Consider the following 21,398-nt stretch of genomic DNA (forward strand, 5'->3'; position numbering starts at 1 on the left):
AATGGTGGGGAGGAGGGCTGTAAATGGCATGAGACGGTCAATCATTAGATGGTACCTTCCAGCATAATACCTCTGTGATGCCTTTCAGATAAAAATTGCCTCTGACTTGAATGAAGACAGAGTTCATGAGACCTCTAATTAATTTTTTTCAAGGGAGAGCAAAAGAAAAATAACATGGTTCATACTATAAAACTCAAATGAAGCCATCATCTCACAGTTCCAGGAGAACAGCACTTTGTTCTTAAATTAACAAAATTACATAGGAAAAGTACTTTAAAACCTTGACCCAAGGGACTTCCCTGGTCGCGCAGGGGTTAAGAATCCGCCTGCCAATGCAGGAGACACGGGTTCAAGCCCTGGTCCGGGAAGATCCTACATGCTGCGGAGCAGCTAAGCCCGTGTGCCACAACTACTGAGCCTGTGCTCTGGAGGCCACGAGCCACAACTACAGAGCCCGCGTGCCACAACTACTGAAGCCCGCGCTCCTAGAGCCCGTGCTCTGCAACAAGAGAAGCCACCGCAATGAGAAGCCCGTGCACCACAACGAAGAGTAGCTCCCGCTCGCCACAACTAGAGAAAGCCCACGCGCAGCAACGAAGACCCAACGCAGCCATAAATAAATAAATTTATTTATTTAAAAAAAAAAACTTAACCCAAGACCTTATAGCTTCCTCTAAGCCTTAAGATTTTCATAGGTAAAAAAGCAGCTTTTAGTTTTAAAACTACAAAGCCATAGAAATTCGTCTGGATCTGCATTTTGCAAGATGTTAGCAATACAGGTTGCAATTTAAAGACGTGCCAGATCTTTCCAGTCTATAAGGCACACACACCAGTTTACCCAATGGTCTTCTATTGGCTGGAGACTGAGTTGACAGACCTCCCCAGGAGGCTAACCTAACTTGACCAGAGTAACCTTTTTACATACTGGGAGATTCTGGCAGAATCAATTCCTGGAAGCATTTGAAATGTGGATGCATTACATTTATCTAAAGAAGAAGGAATTTTCAAAAACCTTACTTGTTTTGACACATCGGAGAGGAGGTCTGGTGAGGACCTGCACTGTCGTTCATGGTACTGCGATGGGTAATGTTTCCTGAAGTCCCCAAACAGAGAAGGAATTGAAATAGTCTTCATGTGAGTACAGGATCCCTATAAATCTCTAAATTCAACTTAAAAATCAACGTGACAAGTGGGAAGCAGCCACATAGCACAGGGAGCTCAGCTCGGTGCTTTGTGACCACCTAGAGGGGTGGGATAGGGAGGGTGGGAGGGAGACGCAAGAGGGAGGAGATATGGGGATATATGTATACGTATAGCTGATTCACTTTGTTATACAGCAGCAACTAACACACCACTGTCAAGCAATTATACTCCAATAAAGATGTTAAAAAAGGAAAAAATCAATGTGACAAAGAGAAACAAAACCATGTACCTTTCAAATGGCAAGCTCTTCAACCTCCCCTTTTTCCCATATTCCAAAAGTTGCCTTTGGGTTCTTCCGCTATTATAAAAACAAGATAAACAATTTTATGAAAGCTCTTTATAACCCAGTAGGCTAACTAAAACTCAAAAGTGTCATTTATTGTTGAAATTGAAAGATTCTGGATGAATGACATATGTCGTGCATCTCTGACCATCACATTAATAATACCCACTTATCCGAGGATCAGGCAGAGCAACCTCAACTATTCAGAACCCAGAAATTTTTTAAAAGCTTCTGAACAGCGTTATATAACAGTTACACATTCTGGCCTTGAAAACTAATATACTTTCCTTTAAAGGCCTTTCCCCTTCCTCCAAATTTACACATAGTTTCTAATGAGGCTATTTGTCTGGTTTCCCAATCCATGACAGGAGAAAAGCAGCTAACTAAACAGTAGAAGAAGGTTGCTCCAGTCAGACATACACTAGCAAAGAAAGCCAGCTGATTGCTGGGAGAAACACAAGAGCCAAAAAAGAAATCACTAACATAATAAAATCCAAAAAGTCTGAGCCATTTATCACTGTGGTGCAGGGTCTAACATGCCTCCCCCGCCCTGAGGCTGCCACTGCACTACAGCTGCCGGCAGAGGATAATAAGTGATGTTTATAATAGGTCATTAAGAAAAGGGAAAAATATCCTCAGTATCATCTGTTTAAAAAGGCAGGGATTTGTAGAATACATTTTGGAAAGAGTCCATAAAAATATGTACATTGTAAAAATCTCACTTTTTACTGGGGCAGGCTTCTACTACTTGAAAAATCCTTCACAGGAAGCATTGGATTCGAATTTTTTATCTTAGCTAAGAGTTTGAAAGCGTCTTCCAAAGAACTCCTAGGCTGGTGGGATCCAGTAAAAACAAGTTCTTATATTGACCTCGCTTCCTTTCCTCCAAGGTGTTAACGTGTAGTAAGGAGCCTTCACTACAATATTGTTCAACCTCTCAAATCCCTTAGCCCCTCCAGTGATTTCTCACCCTATCTTTTGCCTAACCACCACCAAAAGGATGTTGTTGAGCTGTCCTTCCTATGGCTAGCATGTAAGTTGCACGTAAGGAAAACAATAGGTTCATTGACTACGTTTTCTCAAACGGCATATGTCCCCTTATCCTTGCAGAAATTCTGATCTAACCTCTTAAGTGGGGTGTACACCTGCCCCTACCTCCCTGTTAGGAAATATTGACTTAATGAGTCACACAGAGAATGAGCAGTAAAGGGTATCATCCTTTATGTGATTGAAATGGATTCTTTATTGCTTCTAGAATTCAAGCTCCTCCTACTGCCTTCCATGTTATTGAAAAGAAGTTGTGTGTTTAGTTTGCCTGTGTGCAATATTTAATTACCTGTAGCGGAAACTGGAACCCTTGCTGCAGAGTAGGGTTTTGGGCTTTGATTTGGGCTCTTCAGAAAGTCTGAAGAAAGCATGGTACTCCACACAAGTCTTCCAGAAAGCCTTGCAGGCATCTCGGCTGGCCATGGTGAACTCCAAGGTATCCTTGCACAACACCTGTGTAAACCAATTTCCATCAAGCAAAACATCCTTCAAGAATATCAAAGACCTTCAAATCCCAACGCCTTCTAAACTATTGGTCCAGGGGCCCATCCAGCTTCTGATTTTCAACTTGGCTCCCTTTCGGCTTCACACGTACTGAAACCAAATGATTGGCAAACTTCCAAGGAACAGACAGGGCCACTGCTCAAAAACAGAACCTTCTCTAAGAAGTAAATCTTGCTCTGCACGCCCTCCTCACCTCATATGCTTTTTTACCCCCTCTTCTCTGCCAGGAACATTTTTATGAAGTTGTAAATTAGGTTAAAATGAACATCAAAGGACATCCTTTCAAAGTGACAAGATGTTATAAATGACCAACAGGAAAAGGGGAGGGAGGAGGAGATCTGTCTTACAAATGGTAGGCTTTATAGGATGATTGCATATACATGAGTCTTTTTAACACACCAGCTAGAAACATTTCTCCCTCTTTATGCTGCCTTGTTCTATGATGCTCTGTGTTGCTCATTTAGTGTATTCTAATCGGCTGTAGGGGAGCTTAGTCTTCCAGACCTAAAGTGCAAGGTTGCCCCATCTCCTGACTCACTATATACCCCCATTTGCCCATGCACGTGTGCGGTCCACTTTGCTGCTCCCCTTCTCTCATTCCTCTCCAGGTCTCTGGATGCAGCCCTGGGATTCTTCCCAAGCTTCACACTGGATTCAGTCTTCTGAACTGCTCAAATGAACACCTTTATCTAAGGCTAAGGTTCAGAGAATGAAGCCCAAACTACTGAATTATCTGTAGGTGAAAAATGTAGTTGATACATATTTTTAATTTCCTTTATAGTCATAAAAAATTCTTTCTAGCCCCTTTGTCCCACCCTGTACAATGCAGCCTTGCCCAATAGTTGCTTCCTTTGCTTAATATATACCCACTCCCCACATCCTGCTTTGGGAAAGAGTAGGTGTTCAATTAATTGGCATGCAGTAGGTGTTCAATTATTTTTGCTTAAGGAAAGAAGATGAAAATACTTTATTAAAGGAAGCAAATAACGTTGAATTAATATGTCCACAGTCTTAGATCTGGGCTCTTTCATTTGACTTATCAAATCCCTGAAAAATGGTTTCTAAGGAGACTTGTCTTTCATCCCAGCCACCCCATTTTCCTATTACTTTATTCATTTTGAACTGCCAATAGGATTTCTTAGTGTTTTGCCTTTAGTAAAAACATGACTAAAGCTCTGGTTTATTTATGTAGAGGCAAAAGAGGGAGAATATCATCGGTCAGGGCCAGGCAGCTTTCATCACTCACAATCAAACCATTTGCAGAAACAACCAAGAAATCTCAAGTGAGTAGAAAGTAAAAGAATTTATTCAAAAGCTACTTACCAAGATGTTGGCATGAAGTTTGATGAGAAAATGTTTTCTCTTAAAACTCAACTTGCGGATTTTAGCCCAGTTGAAAGTATTGATCTTTGTATTTCCCTATGATGAAACACATGACAGATTTCAGGATGAATGTCAGCACAAGCTGGTTTGTAAGACAATGCAAACCTGTTGGAAAATGCACTTCATGAACAGGACTATCCTTGATCTACCTCTTGCACAGACTGATCCAGTTGTACTAGATAGAAGCTATGGTCAAAGAAGGCATTCCAGGTGGGACACAAGTCTGCTCTGAAATGCAAGTAAGAAGGGGCATGCCTGGGAAAAGTTTCTAACCAGGATAGGGGATCACAGTAGAAAAAGATTGCAGGTATCCGGGTATACCCCACTTTTCGAAAGTTCACTTTACGCCACTTCGCTTTTACGAAAGACCCACATTATTACAAGTTTTCGCTAACTGAAAGAAATCCAAAGAGGATTTTTGCTTTTACTCCGAAAAAGGCGAAAATAAAAATCAGCATTTGTTTTGCAGTGAGCTGTTATAGAGGCAACACACACCCTGAGCAGTGAGAGTGGCACCTCTAAGCTCCTTCCCCGGGAACTACACTCTGCTCGGCAGCTCAGCATCAAGCCACCGTAGCTTTGAACTGTACATCGGTACTTTATCTCGATTTATTTTGTGCACCCATTAGCAAGATGTGTCCTCAGGTAATGCTTCTTCACTTGACACTATTTCAGCTAGGAAAGGTTTCATAGGAATGCTCTACTTTCAAATAGCAGGGGAAACCTGAACTGCAATAGCTCCTCTAATCTCACCCCCTTCCCATGTTTCCAAATTCAACTGCTTTAAAAAAAAATCCCATTTATTCTGCCACCTCATTTACTCAAACCCCTTCAATAGCTCTGCACCACCTACATCAACTCTACACTCTTCTGGCTTGATTTTCTTGCCCCAACTATATTGACTATAACTTTGATCCCACTGCTCCCAGAAAACACCTTTCCATCCAACTCTGTACCTTCCCTCCCATAGGTCTCCTCATTCTCCTTACCCAGAATGACTAGCGCCTCCTCTAGGGTATTCCATATCATTGCCACAGCCTACACCCATTTCTAACTCCTCTGAACTCCTTTAGCTCTCCTGGACTACTCAAACAGTTTAACTCTCTTGTTTGTTTGTCTGTTTGTTTGTTTGCTCACATGGTCCAAAAATCAAAGGGGGTACAAAAATAAATATATTGAGAAGTCTCACACCCACCACTGTCACACCTACCTCTGTCCCCATCTAACCATTGTCTACAGGTAACCACATTATTTTGTTGGGTATACTACTTCTGCAACTAAAGTAAATGTGATAGATTAGCTTTTGATTACTCATTGTCTGATATTGATCGTTATTTCTCTGGTCTTTCAAAATAAATTGTGACTATTGTAATGACAGGAGCCATGTGTCATGCTTAATGTTAGTTTCTTGATTATGTCATCCTTTTCCTTCTCAGGGCCTTAGTCTGTGTGCCCTGTCCCTGGAACACCCCCCTTCATCAGCCAACCCTATCCCATTGGTCTGGATAACTTCCTCAGGTCTTGCTTAAATGTTAAGTCCCTTTCACATGTGTTACCTTAGCATCCTGTGCTTCTTCTAGCACAAAGCACATCACATTTGTTTATAATTACTTGTTTAATTGTCTGTCTTCCTCCTATTAGAATTTAAGTTCCTATTAGAATTTAAGTCAGGATCATACCTGTTTACCTCTGCAGTTCTAGTACCTGGCACAAAGTGGATGTACAATAAATATACTGATAGAAGGATGAATGGATTGCTGCCCAACTATAAATATACTCAAACTCACTGAATTGTACCATTAAAACAGATGACTTTTATGTTATGCAAATTATAGCTCAATAAAGCTGTTTTTTTTTTAAAGAAAGAATAGTACAATGAAGAACAGATAGAGGGTACTCAATACATAAATACTCTTTGACTGGATTTCAAGTAGGACAAAATAGACCATCTATATTGTTCCCAACGGTCCACAGAAGTATTCACAATGAAAGAGATCACAACTAACATGACGGTCTTGCTCTCATACCCTTCCCATCTTCTCTCATGCAATAGGAAATAGCAAGAATCAGGGTTAGCAAGAAGAGATACATGAAAGCAATCTTGAGAAAGAAAAACGGAGCTGGAGGAAGCAGGCTTCCGGACTTCAGACTATACTACAAAGGTACAGTAATCAAGACAGTATGGTACTGGCACAAAAACAGAAATATAGATCAATGGAACAGGATGGAAAGCCCAGAGATAAACCCACGCACTTACAGTCACCTTATCTTTGATAAAGGAGGCAAGAATATACAATGGAGAAAAGACTATCTCTTCAATAAGTGGTGCTGGGAAAACTGGACAGCTACATGTAAAAGGATGAAATTAGAACACTCCCTAACACCATACACAAAAATAAACTCAAAATGGATTAAAGACCTAAATGTAAGGCCAGACACTATAAAACTCTTAGAGGAAAACATAGGCAGAACACTCTATGACATAAATCACAGCAAGATCCTTTTTGACCCACCTCCTAGAGAAATGGAAATAAAAATAAAAATAAACAAATGGGACCTAATAAAACTTCAAAGCTTTTGCATAGCAAAGGAAAATATAAACAAGATGAAAAGACAACCCTCAGAATGGGAGAAAATATTTGCAAACGAAGCAACTGACAAAGGATTAATCTCCAAAATTTACAAGCAGCTCATGCAGCTCAATATCAAAAGAACAAACAACTCAATCCAAAAATGGGCAGAAGACCTAAATAGACATTTCTCCAAAGAAGATATACAGATTGCCAACAAACACATGAAAGGATGCTCAACATCACTAATCATTAGAGAAATGTAAATCAAAACTACAATGAGGTATCATTTCACCCCAGTCAGAATGGCCATCATCAAAAAATCTACAAACAGTAAATGCTGGAGACGGTGTGGAGAAAATGGAACCCTCTTACACTGTTGGTGGGCATGTAAATTGATACAGCCATTATGGAGAACAGTATGGAGGTTCCTTAAAAAACTAAAAATAGGGCTTCCCTGGTGGCGCAGTGGTTGAGAATCTGCCTGCCAATGCAGGGGACACGGGTTCGAGCCCTGGTCTGGGAAGATCCCACATGCCGCGGAGCAACTAGGCCCGTGAGCCACAACTACTGAGCCTGCGCGTCTGGAGCCTGTGCTCCGCAACAAGAGAGGTCACGATAGTGAGAGGCCCGCGCACCGCGATGAAGAGTGGCCCCCGCTTCCCGCAACTAGAGAAAGCCCTCACACAGAAACGAAGACCCAACGCAGCCAAAAATAAATAAATAAATAAATTTTAAAAAAGAACAAAAAAACTAAAAATAGAACTACCATATGACCCAGCAATCCCACTACTGGGCATATACCCTGAGAAAACCATAATTCAAAAAGAGCCATGTACCAAAATGTTCATTGCAGCACTATTTACAATAGCCAGGACATGGAAGCAACCTAAGTGTCCATTGATAGATGAATGGATAAAGAAGATGTGGCACATATATACAATGGAATATTACTCAGCCATTAAAAGAAACAAACTTGAGTTATTTGTAGTGAAGTGGATGGACCTAGAGTCTGTCATACAGAGTGAAGTAAGTCAGAAAGAGAAAAACCAATACCGTATGCTGACACATATATATGGAATCTAAAAAAAAAAAAGGTTCTGAAGAACCTAGGGGCAGGACAGGAATAAAGATGCAGACGTAGAGAATGGACTTGAGGACACGGGGAGTGGGAAGGGTAAGTTGGGATGAAGTGAGAGAGTGGCATGGACTTATATATACTACCAAATGTAAAATAGATAGCTGGTGGGAAGCAGCCACATAGCACAGGGAGATCACCTTGGTGCTTTGTGACCACCTAGAGGGGTGGGATAGGGAGGGTGGGAGGGAGACGCAAGAGGGAGGAGATATGGGGATATATGTATATGTATAGCTGATTCACTTTGTTATAAAGCAGAAACTAACACACCATCGTAAAGCAATTATACTCCAATAAAGATGTTAAAAAAAGATGAATAAAATAAAGAATAGATACATGTATATGTATAACTGAATCACTTTGCTGTATACCTGAAACTAACACAACATTGTTGATGAACTATACTGCAATATAAAATTTAAAAAAAGTTATTACAAGATAATGGCTATATTTCCCTGAGCTATATAATATATCTTTGTTGCTTATCTAAAAAAAAATAAAAATAAAAAAGAATCAGGGTTTGAGTGGACTGGGTAAACATTCCCTCCTGGGTGAACAGGTGTGCCTGTGATCCATTGGGTGTTTTGTCTATCGGTGTGGCTCTCATGCTGTAAAGTTTATAACCAAATAAATTAGAAAGTTAAGATTCTTGTTGCCAAGTCTGTACCTGATCTGCTTTGTGACTTATTTCAGTGCTCTAATTCGGTCCTGGGGGTCAGTGGGTCTGAAGCCACCCCTTTCTTTGTCACAGGTGATTCATTCCAAAACCTGTCTAGGTATCTGCCTATCGTTCTGAAGCTTCTTAAACCTTAACTTGGATCTAAATTCATTGAATGTTCACAGATGTAAGAAGTCCAAATAGACTGAAAAACTGTTGAAAAATATGTTCTGGCCACATTCCAAGGATTGAGGATTAATGGTGATGGAGAGAGCCCTCTCTGGAAAACAGCGTCCTGGGAAAAGGATGAGTCAGTAAACAGCAACCATTGCTTTCAGGGTTGGTCACTAATTCCCTACTAGCTGGCACTGGGCACCTCCAACAAAACTGCTAACTGAACGAGAACAACCCTTCAGGTTGTTTCTGGTGGATTTGGACAGGCTGAATGCACTTTATGTCACAGCCTAAGCTTTTAGGATGCCAAAAACCTGTATTCTTATTTAGGGTCTAAAAGTTCCAAAGAGCCTCTTGACTTCATCTCTTCACCATGCTGGCCTGATCTAATGTGTGAGCTCCTGAGAATCAAAACAGTCAGTTCCAGACTGCAAATGGAAGCAAAGCACATCAAGGAGAGGGGACTTACCCTAAACTCTTCCAAGCACTGCCTCCTTTTCTTGCTGGTGGTAAGACTGAGGGGTGGGGTCACCTTGAGAATGGACATTCAAATTTGAGCCAAGATAACACCCAAAGCTGAAGACTTTAAAGGAAAAGAGCTGTTACCCGTAACACCAGTACGCCCATGTGAGCAACAGCCAGTTGGATCTGCATCCCTTCACCATCACTGGCAGGGTGCGGCCTGATGCCGTACATGTCCAGCTTCCTCGCTATGTCCAGTAGCAGAATGTCAGATTCAGCTGGGCTCTTGCCACTGCAAGGGGAAAGAATTTATGAGCCTAATAAATGCAGCAAGAATGACGCCTAAAAAAAAAAAAGAATGACACCTCTACCCCAAGAGCTCGAAGAGGAAGTCAGTGTTTTCTTGAGCCTGAAGTTTCTCTGACTTAAAGACTTGCTTTTAAGAGTCTGTCCTCAGCTTCAGTCTTCCCTGCTGGTAGAATAGGTGGAAGCAGATGCCAGGGAAAGTACTTACATGTGCTTCTGATGGAACTGTACGATCTTGCTCTCTAAATCGTCTTGGTTCGGTAAGTACCGGGTTTGTGCCAAATATTTCCTATCTGTTTCTTCATGAAAGTCTCCCAGTTCTGCTGCAAGACAGTAAAGTGACATTTTTTACATTACCATTGATGAGTTAAGCAATGGAGCACCCAGCAAACCCTCTGACCTCCCCCAAACAGCCCTTTCTTTGCAGCCAGTGCAGCCCTAGACCTCCTGAATATTTGTATATTTGTTTCAGGATATGGGTGGTGCGGGAGAAACTAACTGGTTCTTCTTCAGATAAGAAGCAGTGGGTTGCTATGAAGTCACAGACACAGTGTAGGTCTCACAGGCTCCAGGATCATAGATGAATATTTTGTGATTTTCTTCTCCCACATTCTGTTTATGATCTCTTCTACTTCTGATCAGTCTCTGTTATGAGTTGAACTGTGACCTCCCTCTCAAATTCATATATTGAAATCCTAACCCCCAGTACCTCAGAATGTGACTGTATTTAGAGACAAGGCCTATAAAGGAGTGATTATTTTAAAAATGAGGCAGTAGAGTGGGCCCTAATGCAATCTGATTGGTGTCCTTATAAGAAGAGGAAATTTGGACACCAGGCACCAGGAATGCAGGTACACAGAGGAAAGACTGGGTGAGGACTCATCAGGAAAGCAGCCATCTGCAAGCCAACGAGAGAGACCTCAGAAGAAACCAAACCTGCTGACACTTCAGTCTTGGAGGTCTAGGCCCCAGAAGTGTGAGAAAATAAATTTCTGTCCTTTAAGTCACCTAGTCTGTTGTATTTTGTTATGGTAGCCCTAACAAACTAATTCAGCCCCCTAACCTCACTCTGCCTTGATCAGGCATTATTAAGAAAGGAGAATACAAATGCCAACTCCAATGCAAGCCAGTCACAGCCATTCATCACTCTGTACATTGGGAATCTAGTAAAACCCTGCTATATGGAATCCCCAGTAGGTGAATAATTCTGGAAATTATTCTCACTTTTCCAAATCACTGGAAGTTTATCCCTGCTCATAATCTATTCTAGATGTATCCAATTTATTGTTATAAACATCTATTATAGCACTGTGCCTACAAAGGCAATTGAGGTATATAGGATTATCTGCCCCTACAGTAAACGGCTTGAAACTGTTTTGATTTTTGAATTCTTGTGTGTTCTTTATAATTTTTATGCCTTTTCCCTCTCTGTCAGATTAATAGGAATCACTTCCTGGTCATTGACTTCCCCTGAAGAAGTCTCTACTTGGTTCCAAATTGTGACTTCTAATCTACCATAAAATGGGCACCCAAAACAATATTTACAATTAAAATTCACATTTTAGGGCTTCCCTGGTGGTGCAGTGGTTGAGAATCTGCCTGCCAATGCAGGGGACACGGGTTCGAGCCCTGGTCTGGGAAGGTCCCACATGCCGCGGAGCAACTGGGCCCGTGAGCCACAACTACTGAGCCTGCGCGTCTGGAGCCTGTGCTCCGCAACAAGAGAGGCCGCGATGGTGAGAGGCCCGCGCACCGCGATGAAGAGTGGTCCCCACTTGCCGCAACTAGAGGAAGCCCTCGCACAGAAACGAAGACTCAACACAGTCATAAATAAATAAATAAATAAATAAATAAAAGAACGTGAATTTCTAAAAAAAAAAAAAAATTCACATTTTAACATGAAAAAAAGGGAATGCAGATATCCAAACCTGTTAGCATTTTATGAATTATAAGAGTAAATAGACTCTCCATGGAATCATGTGGTGCTCTCCTATTGAGTAAAATTCACGGACATGGGGGCATCAGTTTTGAGTACTAGAAAGTTATTTTCTCTTTTGTCTTGGTTTTCTATTGTGTTTTAGACAGATGGCGTGCTCATTTTTAGATAGGTGAAGTGTATTTGTATATTTCAAAACCACATTAGAATGAAAATCTTTATATAACAAGCTTTTTTAAAAAGACCAGATCAATGGCTCTTTTATCTATTTATTCTTTGCCCAAATTGATAAATGTACAACTCTCATTAAAACTTAATCAGGCCCACCCATATGGTTTCACTAGTTAATACTATCAAATATTCAGATAAGATACAAATACCAATTTTTCACAAACTCTTCCAGAAAATAGAGTAAGGAACACTTACCAACTCATTCATGAGGCCAGTATTACTCTGATACCAAAATCAGACACAGACATCACAAGAAAACTACAGATTAATATCTCTCATGAATACAAAGGCAAAAATCCTCCACAAAATACTAGTCAACTGAATCCAGCAACATATAAAAAAGAATTATACATCATGACCAAGTGGGATTTATCCCAGGAGTGCAAGATCAATTCAACACGTGAAGGTTAATTAATGTAATATGCTATGTTAATAGAATAAAGGACCAAAAATACATTATCATATCAATAGATGCAGAAAAAACATTGGGCAAAATCCAACACCAATTCATGGTAAAAACATTCAACAAACAAAAAATTGAAGGGAACTTCTTCAACCTGATAAAGTTGGAAAACCTACAGCTAACATCATAATAATACTAAATGGTGAGAAACTGAGTGCTTTCCCTTAAGACCAGGGACAAGACAGGGATGTCTGCTCTTGCCACTTCTATTCAACATTCTACTGGTGATTCTAGTCAGTGCAATCAGACACCATGGTCCTGTGTGTAGAAAATCCTAAGGCCTCCACAAAAAGCTACTAGAAGTAATAGATAGTTCAGCAAGGTAGCAAGATAGAAGGTCAATATACAAAGTTATTGGATTTTCATGTACTAGCAATGCATAATCGAATAAGAAAACTAGAAAAACAATTCCATTCATAATAGCATATAAAAAATAAAAGACCGATAAATTTAACAAAAGATATGTAAAACTTGTGTCCTGAAAATTACAAAACATTGCTGAAATTTTTAAAAGATCTATATAAATGGAGAGATTTCAGATTCATGGATTAGAAGACTCAATATTGTTAAGATGGTAATTCTGCCAAAATTGATCTATAAATTCAATGCAATCCCCACCAAACTTGGGGTAGATGTTGACAAAAGATCTTAAAATTAACATGGAAATGCACAGGATGCAAAACAACCAAAACAATTTTGAAAAAGAACAAAGTTGGAGAATATACACCTCTATTTCAAAGCTGAATACAAAGCTACAGTAAACAAAACAGTGTGGTAATAGCGTGAGCACATATAAATCAATGGAACATAGTTGAGAATCTAGAAATAAGCCCTTACATTTATGATCAGTTGGTTTTTGATAAAGATGGCAAGACAATTCAATGTGGGAAATAATAGTCTTTTCAACAAATGGGAGAAAGGGACATCCACACGCAAAAAAAAAAAAAATGAAGTTGAATTCCTACCTCACAACCATACACCATACAAACATACAAAAAATTCAAAATGGATCATAGGCCTAAGCCTAAGAGGTAAACCTAAAAAAGTTGTTCTAGAAGAAAACTTAGGAGAAAAACTTTTGACCTTAAGTTAGGCAAAAAGTTCTTAGATACAACACCAAAAGCATAGTTGACTAAAACACATTGAGAAAGAGGAATTCCATCAAAATTAAAAACTGTCACACTCCGAAAGACAGCATTAAGAAAATTAAAAGTCAGGGGGAAGAAGGGATAAATTGGAAGTATGGGATTAACAGACATATACTACTATATATAAAATAGATAAACAGAAAGGACAGGACCTATTGTATAGCACAGGGAACTATATTCAGTATCTTGTAATAACTTGTAATGGAAAAGAATCTGAAAAAGTATGTATATGTATATCTATGTATCTATCTATATATATATCTATATGTAGATATATATATATCTATATATCTGAATCACTTGCTGTACATCTGAAACTAACACAACATTGTAAATCAACTATACTTCAATTTTAAAAAAAAGAACACACACACACACAAACAAAGAAAATGAAAAGTCAAGCCACAGATTGGAAGAAAATTTCACAAATTATATATCTCATAAAGGATTTTTAATAAGAATATATAAAACTCTCTTAAAATTCAATAAGACAACCCATTTTAAAATTGGCAAAAATTTGAATAGGCATTTTACCAAAGAAAACATAGGAATGGTTAATAAACAGATGAGAAGATGCTCAACATCATTAGTCATTAGGAAAATGCTAATTATAATTGCAATGAGATTCATTGCACTAGAATGACCGTAATCACAAAGATAGACAATACCAAATTTTAGTGAAGATGTGGAGAAATTGGAAACCTCATACATTTCTGGTTTTATTGTAACAATTTGGAGAACAGTTTGGCAGTTTCTTAAAATGTTAAACACAAATTTACCTTAAGATGAAACAATTACATTCCTAGAAATCTACCAAAGAGAGATGAAAACATGTGTCCACACAAAGACTTGTACATGAATATTCATAACATTATTCATAATAGCTAAACTGGAAACAATCCAAATGTCCCTGGCCAAGTAAATAGATAAATAAAATGTGGTATACCCATAAAATGGAATACTACTCAGCAATAGAAAGGAACAAACTGCTGTGATTCATGTTAGAACATGCATAAATTTCAAAAACATTGTGTTGAGTGAAAAAAGCCAGATACAAAAGACCACATATTTTATCACTCCTATTATATGGAATGTCCAGAAAAGATAAATCTATAGAAACAGAAATTAAATTACTGGTTGAGTGACTGCAAATGGGCATGAGAGAGCTCTTTTGGCATGATGGAAATGTTTGAAAACTGGGTTGTGGTAATGGTTGCACAACTCTGTAAATTTACTAAAAACCATTGAGTTACAGACTTAAAATGAGTGAATTTTATGGTATGCACATATACCACAATAGAGCTGTTTTAAAAAATAAATTAAACACACACACACACACACACACCAATCTTTCTGTTTATTAAGCACAAGTATTAAGCACAAGACCTTACGTTGACCCTAAGGAAAACATAGGAACGCATAAGACCATGCTTCTTTTTTCTCTCCATGCAGGACTATGACAATCTAGGAAGAGAACTATGACATACAAATGAGTAAATATCATTAGTGATAGAAGGCAGCACGTGGTGTGAGCACCTTCACTGTTACCACGCTGGTCCAAACTGCCATCATCTCTCTCTCTCCTGCTGTCGTCTGTTATCTGGTCTCCCCACTTCCACCATCCCTCATAAGGTCTATTTTCTCTCATTTTTAAAAATTGAATAAATTTGACATATAACATTGCAGCAATTTAAGGTGTACAGTGTGTTACTTTGATACATTTATAGATTGCAATATGATTGCCATTGTAGCAATATTTATCACATTACATAATTATAGTACAATATTATTGTCTATATTTATTATACTGTACGTTAGATCACTATGGCTTATTTACTACTCGCTACAAATTTCTGTTTTCACCACAGCAGCTAACATGATGTAGTTAAAACCTAATTCAGATCATTTCACTCTTCTGTTTCAAATGCTACAGTGGCTTCCCATCACATTTAGAGTAATGTCTTAGGTCTTTAATATGCTTTTAAGGCCCTCCATGATTACTGTCTCCCTCTCTCCCTCAGTTCCAGCCATCCACAAAGCCTGCTTAATGTTTCTTGAATACTCCCGGCATGCTCCTACCTCAGGCCCTTTGCACTGGATGTTCTCTGCCTGGAACTCCCTTCCACCAGATTTCTGCATAGCTTGGTCTTTTACCTCCTTCAAGTTTTGTTGAACTATCACCTTCACAGTGAAGCCTACCCTGACCACCTTATTTAAAAATTCAGTACCCACCCCCCGAATTTCCCTCTCTCCCTTCCATACTTTATTTTCTCCAGTGCACTTATCACTTTCAAACTTACATTATATATTTCTTTATTTTGGTCTGATTGTCCTCCACTGCCAAAATGTGAGCTCCACGAGAGCAAGGATCTTTTTATTTCACTGCTATGTTCCCAGTACCTGGCATGTGGTAGGTACTTACTAAAATTTGCTGAGTGAATGGCAAAGAAGAGTTACTGTACTAAGGGCATTCATAACAGGGAGGCTTCATCTGGAATGTACAAACTGTATTTGAGAGGAAGAGTCTGGCTAGAGCCAGAGGGGTGTGTAAGAGAGATTTAAGCAGACGAGGTCAGAATGTGGAGGTTCTTGAATGCCTAGAACATACATATTAGATGAATAAATAAATGAGCAAACGAATGAGCAGCCTGGCTGTGTTCTGCACACTGTCTTAGCAACCAGTGAAAGAATCTGACCTGGATGGATTGTGAAGAGCTGACTCCTTGAAACTTTAGCTTTTTTTCTATGGAAAGAGCTTCTATTGACAAACAAAATATCCTCTAGAAAAGCTGAAGCGTTCTGTGCTATGCCTGAAATGGCCACTAGGGAATGCTCAAATCCATAATGTTGAACTATTAAGAGTGAAATGGGGCTCCCCCATCAGAGGCTGTCTGGGGAGCCCCAATCCTCTGACTTCTGCCTTAAACAGGCAGCTAATGGAGAAGGATAAGTCTTCCAATATTGTTTTCTCCACCTGCCTTACCCCGTCTCCCGACCCCACCCCAAGCACAATACTGGACATATAGTTAGTGTCCTTGGCATTCAAGGCCCTTCAAAATGATGCTTAGTTTCTTGCCACCTCTCCTAAACAGACCCTATGCTCGAGCTGTACTTGAGCTGCATCCTCTGTATATACTTCTTCTTGTACCATCACCTTTTTTTCTTTTCTGTTTTCTCTGCTTATCATTACATATCCAATTCCTACGCATCATTTTAAGGCCCAGCGCAAAAGCCATCTCATCCATAAGCCTTCCCTGATAACTACTGCTCTCACTGCCTTCCTGAGATCCTGGGCTCTCATCCTGTCTCACTTGTGAGTCACTTGGTAAACACTGATTCAGATACTGTCTCTATCCAAGCCCTTCATTCTGGAGTTCCCAGTGAAATCAGAAATCTACCATTTCTGGACTGTCAGGAAGGCAGTGGATAGAGGTCAAAAATGAACTTATGAAACAAAAAAATGAAGTTATGATCCTTCAGGAACAGTAAGGAACAGCCTATTCTTGGATGGCCTCTCTAGAAGAGAGAGGAAGTCCAGCCAGCCCTAGAAGAAGACATACTATTTCCAGCTGCCTCAATCCTGCCCTCGGGGGTACAGGAGCAACCTGCCGCGCCCAGCTTCACCCCCTCCCCAGGCCAGGCCCCACTGTTCCCCGGGCCTCTTTTCCCTGCCTACATTACTCAGCCTAGTCCAACGACGTGGCTGCTAGGATCTGGGGAACTCTAATAGACGCCTGGGGCCTTTTTCCCTTTTAGTCTCTCTCCACCTGCTGTACTCTGTGCTTTGTTCTCTGGAATCATGATAAAGAGCAACATGGGAATCACATTAAACGTGACAATGTGCCGCAGAAAGCACGTACCAGAAATGGATCCTGGGGCAAGCAGAGGGAGTGGGGCCGGCCTAGCAAAGTTCATGCCCAGATCAGTCCAGACCAGCTCCTGGAGAGCAAGCCCGGGGCAGTGGGAGGGCAAGGTTAGATCGAGATAGAAGAAAATCAGCATTTACTTTTCATCTACATAACTGCTCTGTGAGAAGGCATTCTTGTCACTCTTTCAAAGACTAGGGAACTCAGGCAAAGACAGCTGAGGGGACTTCACCCAAGGCTACAACAGTTAGAACGTAGAAACAGGATTTGAATCCAAATCTCAATGACTACAGTAACCAGCCTCTTTCTACTGGACCATGCCATTTCTATATATCTCATCCAGGCTTTCTCTCCTCTACAGAGAAGTCCTACCATGATGATAGGGATGTTGAGGGTACTTAGCCTCTTTGCTTGGTTCTCTAGCTGGCTGGTAGGCCCCGAAGCCGACATTTGCTACTTACATTGTAAGATGTGAGAGATCATCAACGCTGTACAGTTGTCACTGCATGGAAGCCTTCCCAGAGCCAAATCCTTCTTTATTTGAAGAGTAAAAAGATACCTGCAAAGAAGTGGGGGGAAATCTCTTGAGGAAGAAACAGGAACAAGAAAGAAGCATTTCCCTTCTCCCAGATCCAAGATGTTTCAAAAAAGACACGGTGCCCCCAGTCAGGGAGATGCCTTTTGGGGGTGGTGAGTAATGCATAGGCTTTGCTTCGGCCCCTAACCAGCACTAGACCACAACTCGGCTGATCCAGCACTTCAGCAAGCCTCACAGCCATTAGGAATCACCCCGGCCAAATCCTCCCGCCAACTTGAGGGAGTTGGCCAACCGTCCTCTGGTGATTTCTGCCACGTAGCAAAGCCACATAGCCAGCCAGAGAGAAAGGGAGCTTCAGCAAGAATAAGCCTACTCAGGAGGCCATACTGCTCTGTTTACAAAATGCTATCAAGTACTCACTATCGTAACAACTTAGAAGGCTGGCATCATCACCGCATGTTCCAATTACGGAAAGACAGAGGTTAGGCGATTTGGGCAGAGTCATATCACCCCAAGACAGTGAAACTGTGGCAAGACCTCAGGTCTGCCTCTCAATTCTAGGCTGCCTCCTATCCAAAGGACTGTGTTTCAGAAATCAAGAACTTGAGGCCATGATTCTGCCCCTTCACCTGGACCACCGTCTCCGTATCACCAGAGCCCAGCCTAGCCCTTTGCACAGAGCAGGGATGGAATTACTGTGTATTGAATGGAATGAAGCCAGACTACTTTTTTTCCTACTGATAATCAGGGACCCATGAAGTACACATTGGTATCCAAAGCTTTGCAAAACAGACGGCATTTGTCCCACACTTTTAAGCCCTTATCAAAGGCAATCAACTTTTGAAAAGATGTGTATAATTAAGACCCTACTGCTGACTATGTTCCTTCTTGGTTCAAAATTGGTTCCAGTGTTTTATTTTATATATTAAAACATTTACTATCTACTGTGGGCATTTCCCTATATAAGATGTAATTTTCTGAATAAAGTTCTATCTAGATTTTTTTAAACCAGTTAAGACTTGAAGGCAATGTGGTGAACCAGAATTAATTGCACGTGATAGATGAAAATGCAGACTGGGAAAAAACAGGTAAATTAGTAGGTGATTCTTCAATTTACAAAGCCATTCATTATAATCCCTCAAATTGTGATCTCTCTTAATGGATTAGAAATGATTCAGTTAGAAAAGTTATATTTGCACACCACTCTGAGAAACTCACGTATTGGCCCCAGAAAGGCATCCTTGTAAAGTCAACTACAGTTAAGTATTCTCAAATGGACCAATGGGGAAAAAATAAAGGAAGTCTAACCGTTGCCATTACCTGCTTTCAAATATAGATGTAAATGAGAATAATCAGCCTCAATTGCTAAAGGGGACGTGAATTTCATTTTACTCCTAGCAAGAAAGAAAGTAACCTTCTTGTCATTTGACACATTCCTTGCTGTTAAGAAGGCAGCTGCCTACTGCAAATACCAAATCCTTCCTCTGAACAGCTGATGAATCATTTATCGTCACATTGATTTTCTCATTCTTTTTTTTTTCCCAGAGAAAGTTTATCTCCATCAAAACTGGTTACAATTTGAGACTGGACTGAAATGAGTTAGCAAAGGCAAACTGATAGAGATACCAAGACATCAAGTTATCTGGGAAAAGGGCCTACAACTCACAAATTTGGAGAGGATTGGGAGAGAGAGAGAGAGACTGACTTTTTAAAAGTGACTTCTACAAAGACCCCTCAGAAAAGAACTCCCCCCCTTTACAAAAAGGGTGAAGAAAAATTGGCCATGAACCATGATGGGGAATATTTCAGGTAGAATAACTGCCAACACGCTGTGACCTTGATCAAGTCACTCTAGTTCCCAGGACCTGTTTCCGCATCTGTAAACCAAAAGGTCTGGACTAGATTATTTTTCCACATCTGTAAACCAAAAGGTCTGGACTAGATTATCTCTTACATCCCTTCTATGTGTAGAAGTCTGGAGTCTGAAGTCTAGAAAGCAGAGTAAGGTTTTGGGGGGTGTCATGTTGACAAAGTATTTTTGAAGAAGTAGGTTTACATTGTCATTTTAAAGGGCATTTTTATAAATATACAAATACTTTAAAATGTTTTATACTTTTTAGCTTTTTAATTTTTTGTAAGTATAAAAATATTTTACTTATATAAATTATTAATCATTTGTAATTATTAATAAGTACAATAAAATATCAATAATTTATAATTATGCAAAATAATTTATTGAATTATTCTTTATATTTTTTACTTTTCTACTTTCAAAAAGGTTTTATAAGTGTATGTCATCATCACTTTCTACCTATGGGATATACACACACACACACACACACACACACGTGCACACAACCGTTTTCAGTAAGCAGGGAACTTAGCTGTCAAGCTGCCCTTTGATTAGAACACAGATGCAATGAAGGCAAACACTCTAACTGTTGTAGCAGTTAATGGCTTAACCCCCAAGTGGGCACCCAGGCTGGTTACCACTTTTAGAACACCACCCTTCCTTCTCCCTGAAGTCCCTATCCTTTGGAAGATTAACACTGGGGACCAGCCAGGCCCTCCTTCTCACCAACTTCTTACCATCTCCCAGAGAGTGACTGAGAGCCAAGCCTTCCAAAGAAGGCTAGAAGCCCGTTCCCTGATAAATGGAGAATAATGATTATGTAACATCATGCATCATGCAAGTACTATACCTTGTAAGCTCTTCTCGCAGATGTCCAGGGTCCACTGGGAAAAATTTCACCATAAATTTGAAAACAACCTCCTTAGGATCTTAAAACACAATATCTCCATAAGTTTTGTTTAAATGTCCATCACGACAGTTACAGGTCTTCTCTCTCTCTCTCTCTCTCTCTCACACACACACACACACACACACACACACACACTCCCCTCTCCTCTTCCCTCCTCTCCCCATCACTCCCTCTCACAGACTTTTCATTTAAATTTCAATCTTTCACATTTGTGAGATGTTATTTTTGAATTGTGCCTCTATGTGGCTAACAGTTGGGAAAGTTCTCCTGCCCCTCTTCCTCCCTTCTCTTTCTTTGAGTTTCTTTTTGTAAAGGTGTGCCTCGTTTGGGGCCTACTGTGTCCTCTCTTAAGAAGTGTTCCATTTAGAAAAATATACCACTTGCTACTTGGGATTCTGCATTCCTGGCTGAGAGAAGGGCCCAGCTATAGAGGCAGGGGAATATCAGCTGGCTCAAGGATTCATAAAGGGAACTAGAAGTAGTAGGGACTGAGGCCTCTGTGTATCTTAAAATCTACATGAAGAAAACATATCTACTTGCCTTCACTCCTACTTGCATTTGAAAATAAGAAACTTTCTGTATCAAAAGCAAATACACACATGCAGCATTAACACCATTCATTCAGTAAATATTTGTTGAGTGCCTATTGTATGCTAAGCATTGTACTAGAGGCTCCTGGAAATAAAAATACAGTTAAGCACTCAAAGATTGGTAGAAGAGGCAGAC

At 40.1% G+C, this 21,398-nt stretch overlaps 1 protein-coding gene across 1 annotated transcript in view; it reads right to left on the reverse strand.

Moving 5' to 3' along the window:
* FRMD7 (FERM domain containing 7) overlaps positions 1–21,398 on the reverse strand; it is a 55,532-nt gene that overhangs the window by 2,341 nt on the left and 31,793 nt on the right. Inside the window, 8 exon segments of the mRNA XM_036839324.1 lie at positions 1,018–1,093; positions 1,433–1,501; positions 2,823–2,986; positions 4,361–4,456; positions 9,567–9,714; positions 9,937–10,051; positions 17,834–17,931; positions 20,613–20,691. Of these exon segments, the coding sequence (XP_036695219.1) occupies positions 1,018–1,093; positions 1,433–1,501; positions 2,823–2,986; positions 4,361–4,456; positions 9,567–9,714; positions 9,937–10,051; positions 17,834–17,931; positions 20,613–20,691 (845 nt within the window).

This window comes from Balaenoptera musculus, chromosome X (genome assembly GCF_009873245.2).
Source record: "Balaenoptera musculus isolate JJ_BM4_2016_0621 chromosome X, mBalMus1.pri.v3, whole genome shotgun sequence".
Taxonomy (NCBI): domain Eukaryota; kingdom Metazoa; phylum Chordata; class Mammalia; order Artiodactyla; family Balaenopteridae; genus Balaenoptera; species Balaenoptera musculus.